Consider the following 10,444-nt stretch of genomic DNA (forward strand, 5'->3'; position numbering starts at 1 on the left):
TACCACATCACCTTCGCAGGAACCCTCTTCCTGGGGGGCTCGCCGTCAACATCACCAGGGTCATCTCGTCTGATCTTATACCACAATGCACCGCATACCGGGCATGCGTTCAGATCCTTGTATGCACCGCGGTAGAGGATGCAGTCATTAGGGCATGCATGTATCTTCTCCACCTCCAATCCTAGAGGGCATACAACCTTCTTTGCTACGTATGTACTGTCGGGCAATTCGTTATCCTTTGGAAGCTTCTTCTTCAATATTTTCAGTAGCTTCTCAAATCCTTTGTCAGCCACAACATTCTCTGCCTTCCACTGCAGCAATTCCAGTATGGTACCGAGCTTTGTGTTGTCATCTTCGCAATTGGGGTACAACCCTTTTTTGTGATCCTCTAACATGCGATCGAACTTCAGCTTCTCCTTTTCACTTTCGCATTGCGTCCTTGCATCGACAATGACCCGGCGAAGATCACCATCATCGGGCACATCGTCTGGTTCCTCTTGATCTTCAGCAGCTTCACCCGTTGCAGCATCATTGGGCACATCGTCTGATTCCTCTTGATCTTCACCAGCTCCCCCCGTTGCAGCATCACCGTATTCAGGGGGCACATAGTTGTCATCGTACTCTTCTTCTTTGCCGTCTTCCATCATAACCCCTATTTCTCCGTGCCTCGTCCAAACATTATAGTGTGGCATGAAACCCTTGTAAAGCAGGTGGGAGTGAAGGATTTTCCGGATAGAGTAAGACCTCGTATTCCCACATTCAGTGCATGGACAACACATAAAATCATTCTGCTTGTTTGCCTCAGCCACTTCGAGAAACTCATGCACGCCCTTAATGTACTCGCGGGTGTGTCTGTCACCGTACATCCATTGCCGGTTCATCTGCGTGCATTATATATAATTAAGTGTCCAAATTAATAGAAGTTCATCATCACATTAAAATCAAAGTGCATACATAGTTCTCATCTAACAACATATAGCTCTCCAGAGCATCTAATTAATTAAACCATACATTGAAACTATGTAAAACATTTCAATGCGAAAAACAATGCGATCATAATCGCAACCAAGGTAACAATTGATCGAACGGCATAATGATACCAAGCCTCGGTATGAATGGCATATTTTCTAATCTTTCTAATCTTCAAGCACATTGCATCCATCTTGATCTTGTGATCATCGACGACATCCGCAACATGCAACTCCAATATCATCTTCTCCTCCTCAATTTTTTTTATTTTTTCCTTCAACAAATTCTTTTCTTCTTCAACTAAATTTAACCTCTCGACGATAGGGTCGGTTGGCATTTTCGATTCACATACATCCTACACAAATAAAATCTATGTCACGTTGGTCGGCATAATTTTCATAAACAATAAATGAACCAATAGTTATAAAGATAATATATATACCACATCCGAATCATAGACAGGACGAGGGCCGATGGGGGCGGATACCAAAACCATCGCACTATATAAGATGCAATAATAAAAGTAAGAAAATAATACAAGTATCTATGTAAACATACAAGTAAGAATATTTTTCCTTTCAGAAAGAAGATAAAACAAGAGGCTCACCACGGTGGTGCCGGCGATGAGCTCGGCGCGGGTGATCGACGGCGGTGAAGACGGGGATGGGGCGTGATGGACCGCTAAACCTCGACAAATATTATGGAAAATGGAGCTTGGAGAGGAGAAAGCTTAAGTAGTGTGGCTCGGGCATTCCATCGAACACCTTGTGTGCATAGGAGGTGAGCTAGAGCACCACCAAGCCCTCTCCCCCCCGGCCAGAGAAAAACAAAGCACTGTGGTGCTCTGCTCGCAAGCGAGGGGTATATATAGGCACCTCATTGGTCCCGGTTGGTGGCATGAGCCGAGACTAAAGGGGAGCCTTTGGTCCCGGTTCAAGCCACCAACCAGGACCAATGGTGGTGGGCCAGGAGCGAGGTCCATTGGTCCCGGTTCATCCCACCAACCGGGACCAAAAGGTCCAGATGAACCGGGACCAATGGCACACGCACTACTAGAAAAAGGGCTATAGATGGGATTGACACTAATGGCGCACCAGACAAGCGGTGCGCCATTAGTATATACTAATGGCGCACCACCTTCTGATACGCCATTAGAGTTGAAACTACTAATGGCGCACCTGGCCCAGGGTGCGCCATTAGTATCAAATTTTTTTTTAACTAGTGCGCCTGTCCAAACATACTAATGGTGCATCCAGACACAGTGCGCCATTACTAGTTGTAACTAGTAATGGCGCACCTGCCGGAAAGTGCGCCACCAATGTTGTTTTTTTATTATATTTTTTATTCCCTTTTTTTGCAAAACTACTAATGGCGCACTGTACCACCGTGCGCCATTACTAGTTTAAACTAGTAATGGCGCACTGTGGGACAGTGCACCATTAGTATGTTTTTTTTGCAAAACTACTAATGGCGCACCACCAGAAGGTGCGCCATTAGTAACCTGGATTACTAATGGCGCATTTAGAGTTGGTGCGCCATTAGTAAGTGGGCAGCAACAAGATATTTTGGACAGCCTCTCCTACCCACACTCACTTTCTCCCCACTTCATTCTCTCCACCTCCTCCTTGTCTCGGGTGCCTCCTCTTTTTCACCTCATTTCCACCATAGATTCATTCAATTTAAGTGGTTAAATTACCTTGTTTTGATAGGTAAGTAAGGGGGGAAGCTATATTTATGTTGTTCTCCCTACAACAATGTGCACATGCACTTTTTATGGCCTAGCTAGATCTATGTATGTTTGTGGTGTTGCATATGTTTGTGGTGTTGCATATGTGTTTGTGTTTGGAGGTGTACCGGTATTTCAAATGCGATAGTTGCCAATATTTTGCCGGAATGTTGATTCATTTCCGTTTCGGCGAGAATTTTGGCATTAAGCATTCTTTTTGGTCCTATTTTTAGGGAAAGTCATGCCAAATTTTTTCTTGGTTCTAAAATATCGTTTTGCTCTACCCCGCAGGCGACCATGGTCCGCATGATGACCGAAGGCATCGTGAATAGGTTTTTGAGGTCCGCGAAGGCCGAGATGCTTCAAAAGAACGAGACGGAGATAAGATGTCCGTGTTGAAGATGCAAGCTGAAGAGCCTTATTGCGGACCCGGAATCCGGGCAGGTGCGGGACCACCTGCTCTTGCGTGGTTTCATGGATGGCTATCGGTGGCAAGGTGATGAAGATGACTACGAAGTCGTCCATGGGGGCCGGGCAAGAAATGAGGAAGGGAAGCAAGACAACCACCGCGGCTCGGGTGGGCGAGAAGACGAAGAATCCCCAGGAGATGATCACGATGGTGATGCTGTACACAATCATCATGTAGAAGATGCAGGACATGATGATGAGGAAGATGCCGGAGTAGACGACGGGCATGATCATGAAGATGATGATGCCGGCGGAGCAGACGATGCTGAACCATCGATGGGCTGGGTGCAGGACCCTCATATTCAAGAGCTGCTTCTCAAGCAGACGGATAACGCAAGAGCTGCTGCCTGAGAGAAAGCCAAGATGGATCAACTTGAGTTAGGCGCGGTTACTCCATTGTATGAAGGATGCAGGACCGAGGATACCCGCCTGAAAGTAACGCTCATGGCTCTGGAGATGAAGGTAAAACACAAAATGACCGACGCATGCTTCGACGAGAACATGTCATTCTGGCACGAACGTCTTCCCAAGGGGAACAAGTGCCCGACCAGTTTGGAGGAGGCGATGAAAATCGTGTGTCCTCTGGATTTACCGCACGTGAAATATCATGTGTCCATGAACAATTGCATCATTTATCGGGACGAGCACGCGGAGTCTACCATATGTCCGGTGTGCGGCGTCACTCGATACAAGAAGAGGAAGAAAGCTCCTTGAAAAGTGGTGTGGTAATTTCCGATCACTCCTCGTCTGCAGCGGTATTTCGCAGACCCTAATGTAGCAAAGCTCCTGCGTTGGCACGCGGATAGGGAGGAGCAGAAGCGAGAAGATGACGCAAATGATCCGGATATAGATAAAAAAGACAAGATGCCGAGTCACCCTAAGGATGCGAGCCAGTGGCAAGCGTTGAACTTCGAAGACCTAGAATTTGGGAACGATCCAAGGAACATCGTGCTGGGCGCGAGCACCGATGGAGTCAATCCATTTGGCAGCCAGAGAAGCACACATAGCACCTGGCCTGTGTTTGTGTGGATGTACAACCTTCCCCCCTGGTTGTGCATGAAGAGGAAGTACATTCACATGAGTATGCTAATTGAAGGACCAAAACAACCAGGGAACGACATCAATCTGTATCTGGGGCTGCTCAAAGAGGAGCTTGACACGCTGTGGAAAACGCCAGCCAATACATGGGACGCCGCAGAGAAAGAATATTTCCCTATGAGAGCCGCGCTGCTCACGACGGTGCACGACTATCTCGGTTACGGATATGTCGCGGGGCAGGTGGTCCATGGATTTTCTGGATGCGTCAGGTGCATGGATGACACAACGTATCGCCAGCTAGATAGAGATCCTGGGTCTTTGAAAACCGTGTTCATGGGACATCGAAGGTGGCTTCGCGACGATGACCCGTGGAGAAAACGCAAGGATCTATTCGATGGTGAAACCGAACCCCAAGGACGCCCGCGTACGAGGAGCGGCGAGGAAATAGGCAAGTTGTTGGAAAATTGGAATGACTTCCCACTGCCGGGAAAGAAGCAAAAGGCGCCAGAGCCGGGAAAGAAGCGAAAGGCGCCAGAGCCGCTGCTGAAGGTATGGAAAACGAGGTCTGTTTTCTGGGACTTGCCATACTGGAAGATCCACCGTGTGCCTCACAGCCTTGATGTCATGCATATCACGAAGAACGTGTGCGAGAGTCTGCTTGGTACCCTGCTCAACATGCCAGAGAGGACCAAAGATGGGCCGAAAGCAAGGGCAGACTTGAAATCAATGGGCATTAGGCAGGAGCTTCACGCTATATATGATGATGAGGCGAAGCAGGACACGGAAAGTCGTCACAAAGGCAAAAAGACCAAGAAGACCGGAAATGACTACCCTCCCGCATGCTTCACTCTAAGTCAGGAGGAGATCGAGCAGTTTTTCACCTGCCTCGTAGGAGTAAAACTTCCTTACGGTTACGCGGTGAAGATAAGCAGATACCTAGACCCAGCGAAGCAGAAGTTCAGTGGGATGAAGTCTCACGACTGTCACGTGCTGATGACGCAGATACTTCCAGTTGCAATCCGTGGGATCATGGACGCGCACGTCCGTGAAACCCTATTTGGCCTATGCAACTTTTTCGACGTCATCTCTCGGAAGTCTGTTGGCGTGAGGCAACTCAGAAGGCTACAGGAAGAGATCGTGGTGATACTATGCGAGCTTGAGATGTACTTCCCGCCCGCATTGTTCGACGTTATGGTGCATCTACTGCCCCTGGGCTCATGAACCGGGACCAATGCCCACATTGGTCCCGGTTCTGGACTGAACCGGGACTAATGGGCTGAGCCGTCCTGGACCAAAGCCCTGTTTTCTACTAGTGAACCCCTCCGTGACGGTGTTAGATTGGATCTCGTGGTTCTGGAACTTGCGGCTACTGGAATTGTGTTTCGTCGGATCCCCTAGGGTTTCTGGAATATTTGGTAATTTATAGGGTAAAGAGGCGGTGCAGGGGGACTACGTGGGGGTGGGCGGCACACGCCCTGGGCGCGCCTAGTCTCCTGGGCGTGCCCTGGTGGGTTGTGCTGCCCACGGGCCTCCCCTCTGGCACTTTCTTGGCCCGTACGGTGTCTTCTGGTCTAGAAAAAATCTCCAAAACTTTCACTGCGTTTGGACTTCGTTTGGTACTGATATTCTACTAAGTAAAAAACTAGCAAAAAACATGAATTGGCACTGGGCACGATGTCAATAGGTTAGTCCCAAAATATGATATAAAGGTGCTATAAAATGATTGTAAAATATCTAAGAATGATAATATAACACCATGGAACAATGAAAAATTATAGATACGTTGGAGATGTATCAGCATCCCCAAGCTTAATTCATGCATGTCCTCGAGTAGGTAAATGATAAAAACAGAATTTTTGATGTGGAAGGCTACCTAACATGTTCATCGCACAACAGCTCGTCCTCCTGCTTGTTGAAGCTTTCTCCTCTACCCTTCTTCTTCAAATCGCCGGTTGTATCATCCGGATCTCGCTGTCCTCCTCCTCCTCCTCCTCCTCACCCTCATCCTATTGTTTCTTTCCAGCGCGCAAAATGGTGTTGTCGTTGTGTGCCCATGCCAGTCTGTGTGTAAGACAGTTGCGTGCCCGTTTGGGTGTAGGTTTGCTGTTACACGTAGTTGCCAGACTAGGTGGGATCCGAGTCTTCCACTGGTCCGTCCTCATAGCCACATTCTCCTCCTTTGCCTCCGTCGAGGATGATGTCAAGCATCTCCCTGTCTGGGCCGTCATACGCTGGGTCCCCCGCTCTAGGCATTGTAGCGAACATCGTGCGAGCACCCATCTGCTGCCCGCCCGCCGTCCGCGCCCGGACAAGTATCAGCGAAGAACACTCGGAGAAGAGTGGCTCCACGTTTACCTCGACCATGTAAGGCACCGTCCCGGCGGCGGTCTCGGGCTGCTTGGAGGCATAGAAGTACAAAGACTTGTAAGGCTCCGGCCACGGCTACACATGTACTATTGGCGCGCCTGTCTGGGCACCCTGGCCTTCGCCGCGGCGTCCGCCACGTTTGCCATGACCACCACCCCGGATGCCAGCACCACGACCACCGGCGGCCATCCGCTTCTTGAGCTTATCTTCCTTTGCGGCCTTCACTTTGACGCGGCGAGTTTGCCGCGTGGCCGAGCTGATCTTCCGAGCAAGCATGATGCTCGGATCCTCCTGCACATCTGCCGCCACCTCCATCTCCAATAGGTTCTCCGTAGGTTCCATGCGTCGGTGGCGGAAGGATGTAGAGGGTGGGAGAAAAGGGTGGGAATTGAGTGAAGGGAGTAGGGGATTTTAGGGCGGAAACAGTGTGGGTTGCTACAAAAGCATGGGCTCCGCCTTCTTTTTGGGTGGGCCAGCAGCATCAAATTTCATCGTTTCTTATGTCCAGAATTCCGTAAAACCCATCCACGTTTGATTCTGGTTTGCAGGAAAATCATGGTCCGGACAGCCCTGCGAACCGATATAGCACCGTGTTGGATTGTTTTCATGGTCCGAACAGTACGGTTCAAAAGTATGTGTACGTGTGACTTGAGAGTCGCCGTTGGAGATGCCCAACTGTGTATATCGATCGAGACTTTGCAATGGTGACACGTCGAATGGTTCGATGCGCCTGGATCCGTCAGTAGTGCTAGACCTCTCCAACTTCATCCCTAATGGCTCCACTTGTGGAGCATACAACCAAAGATAGCAGCGGCATGGCGCAACCATATTCCGCTTCAGCGTTGCCGCATAGGACCCGGATGCACCAAAGCCACTTGCATAATAAAATTGATATTTAGGAACGCCGAAGCAAAATACGGTTCGCCGTGTCATACATAATACTCCAAAGACATTTCTTCATATAAACTAAATTAATGATTAAAATATACTAGCTCTTAATATGACATCAATGAACCATAAGCTGGACAAAGTAAGGAAGGTGGTTGATTGCCAGCACTGCACGACCACATGCAACAACAGATTGGTATAGCTAGATCAGTCGTCGAGCTCACCAAGTTAATGCACCCAACGACTCCACGGTCGATCATTGTGAGAGTACATGGCGTTACTAATCTTCCCTTCACGCACTAATCAAGCATACTCCACCGCTAGGCATGCTTGGTCGATCCATCCGCCGAGCCCAACATCGAACCGTCTCCAAAATTAATTAATACCCCGCAACCGACTCCAACATACAGCGACCACAATTTATGCACTGGCTAACACCAATCAGATTTATCTCTGTGGACGCAATACTTGGCAGCATCATGATACACGGCAAATTTACCTGAAAGATACTGTCTTCATATAATCTAAATCAATACTAGTTAAAATGTAGCTCATGATATGGCAGCAATGAATGTTAAACTGTGACAAGGGGACAATGTAAGGCAAGGTAGTTGATCGCCGACAGTGCACGACCACCTGCGTCATCATATGGTGTAGTTCCCTAGTCGAGCTCACCAAATTATTGATCAACTACTCCAGGATCGGTGATTTTGAGAGTACATGTCGCTATTAATCAGCCGTGCACGAAGCCACGAATCGACCACACTCCACTGCAAGAATGCACACATGCATGCCTGGTCCATCCATCACATGCCGAATACAACATCCAACCCTCTCCAAAACGTATTAATATATCCATCAACCGAATCTAACATCCAACAACAAAAATTTATGTTCTGACTCCCACTAATCGGATTTATCCATCTGGACACAGTAGGTGGTACCATGTTGGTTCAAAGCCCTATTTAAGCCCATGCACCCCTCTACGAAACTCATCACCAGTATAATCACTTAGAAAATCTAGTCATCTCATCTTCTGCAGCAGAGCTCACCACCACTACTATTGCTATCTAGATCGAGATGGCCCGTGCTGCAGTTGCTCGGCTCGTGCTGGTCGCCCTGGTGGCGACAATGCTCCTCATAGCCACCGACGCGGCCATCTCATGCGGTCAGGTGAACTCCGCCTTGAGCCCCTGCATCTCCTATGCACGAGGCAACGGTGCCAACCCGTCTGCGGCCTGCTGCAGCGGCGTCAGGAGACTTGCGGGCGCAGTGCGGAGCACCACTGACAAGAAAACGACGTTCAACTGCATCAAGAGCGCTGCTGGTGGGCTCAACGCTGGCAAGGCCGCCGACATCCCCTCCAAATGCAGCGTCAGCATCCCATACGCCATCAGCCCATCCCTCGACTGCTCTACTATTCGCTAATCAACCACTGCCCACCATAGCTGCCGCATATCGCGCCATCCGACGTTTCTGAGTATGCTTAAGTCAGAAATACATACGAATAAACGCTCTGACCTGATCTCCATGTGAGGGAGAAAGGAGTGCGTACGCTGAGCCAGCTTTCAATGGCCGGCCACTGTCGTACTATTGTTGCTTTTTACTTTCACTCCCATTGAGGAGACACGAGACTTTCTTGTACGTTGTACCATGTACACTTCTAGTATGTGGATTGTACTTATTATTATTTCTCCCAGGTACTTTACTCCACATAACAACCGTGAGAGACGATGAAAATAAAGTGAATGCATAGGACCTCTTACGGGTTTTAATTATAAGGCATCTCAAATGCAACCCGGAAATTTTCTCCCGCATCCGTCTGCGGGCAGGGAACGCCATCCAATGCTAGCCATATGCAACCAGCCAACAATTCGACCCAACCTCACGAAATTCTATCAAACCGGCTGCATGGCGGGGACAGGGGCTCCACCTTGACCCGGCGTCTGATCAGGATGCCGCGGTGGTGTGAGGGCGAGGCCGGCTCCTCACCATGCAATGTCCGATATGGATGCGGCAGTTGTGCCGGGGAGGGGTTGGCTCCTGCTTCATTGAAGAAGCGTGGCTTGGGGACGCCGGCTTGGACTTGACGTGGTGGCGTGGCGGGGACAGCGGATCCACCTTCATACGCTCCGACGATGCAGGAGAGGGCCCCATGTACGGAGCAGTCTATACGGAGCGACCGCTCCGTCATTATCTCGCTCTGACGTACAATATATCGTCCGTCAGAGCAGCCTCCTTGTGGGGTCGGGGCGGCTACAACGGTGGCTCATGTGGCTGCGGGGGCGTTGCCTGGTCCTCCTCGTCACCGGAGGAGACGACGATCTCCTAGTTGGTGGGGGAGCTAGCATCCGTGGATGCTGACGGGATAGGAGAGTGTGGGCGGCGACACCAAGAACCATCGGAGGAGGAGCTTCCACCTACTACGTCTGCCGGAGCGGAGCACCAGTACTTTGGAATCGCCTGAGCTTGGGTCGAAGGGGGGGGGGGAGGGGCTTAGGCACAGAGAACGGGGAGGGGAGGGGCCAGTGCTCAGGGAGGGGGACTGCGGCTATGTGCGCTGCCGACGCATAATTTAAAGAGCTGCGGCGCTGGCCAGGCGAAGGGGTTGTCCACTTCAATGCGGCACGACGACCGGAGTTGGTTCCTCGGGACCCTGCGTTGGCGTTGAAGCGGTAGCTATCAAGAGGTCACGTCGGTCTGCGCCGCCCTCCCTCCCTCCTGTCACATCATGACATCAATGTCGGCCGCTGCGTGCGCCAGGCCGGCATGCATGTGGCGCGGTAAGTGATGTCAATTGAAATTGCGTTGGTATTTCCCGAAAGAGGAAGGGTTGATGCAGTATAGCTATGGTAGGTATTTCCCTCAGTTATGAAACCAAAGTATGAATCCAGTAGGAGAACCAAGCAACATTATGTAAACATTATCTTCACACAAAGAACAAATACTTGCCACCCAACGCATAGGAGGGGTTGTCAATCCCTCCTA

At 49.9% G+C, this 10,444-nt stretch overlaps 1 protein-coding gene across 1 annotated transcript; it reads left to right on the plus strand.

Annotated features, from left to right (window-relative positions):
- Positions 1-8,443: 8,443 nt before the first annotated feature.
- Positions 8,444-9,146, plus strand: LOC125547758 (non-specific lipid-transfer protein 4.1-like). The gene has a single exon (XM_048711540.1). It carries the CDS (start codon positions 8,537-8,539, stop codon positions 8,882-8,884), a length of 348 nt encoding a protein of 115 aa, XP_048567497.1. The 5' UTR covers positions 8,444-8,536; the 3' UTR covers positions 8,885-9,146.
- The last annotated feature ends 1,298 nt before the right edge of the window (positions 9,147-10,444 follow it).

This window comes from Triticum urartu, chromosome 3 (genome assembly GCF_003073215.2).
Source record: "Triticum urartu cultivar G1812 chromosome 3, Tu2.1, whole genome shotgun sequence".
Lineage (NCBI taxonomy): Eukaryota > Viridiplantae > Streptophyta > Magnoliopsida > Poales > Poaceae > Triticum > Triticum urartu.

Excerpts from the sequence above, each read along its gene's own strand:
- LOC125547758 (XM_048711540.1), top strand. The coding sequence starts at position 8,537 with ATGGCCCGTGCTGCAGTTGCTCGGCTCGTGCTGGTCGCCCTGGTGGCG.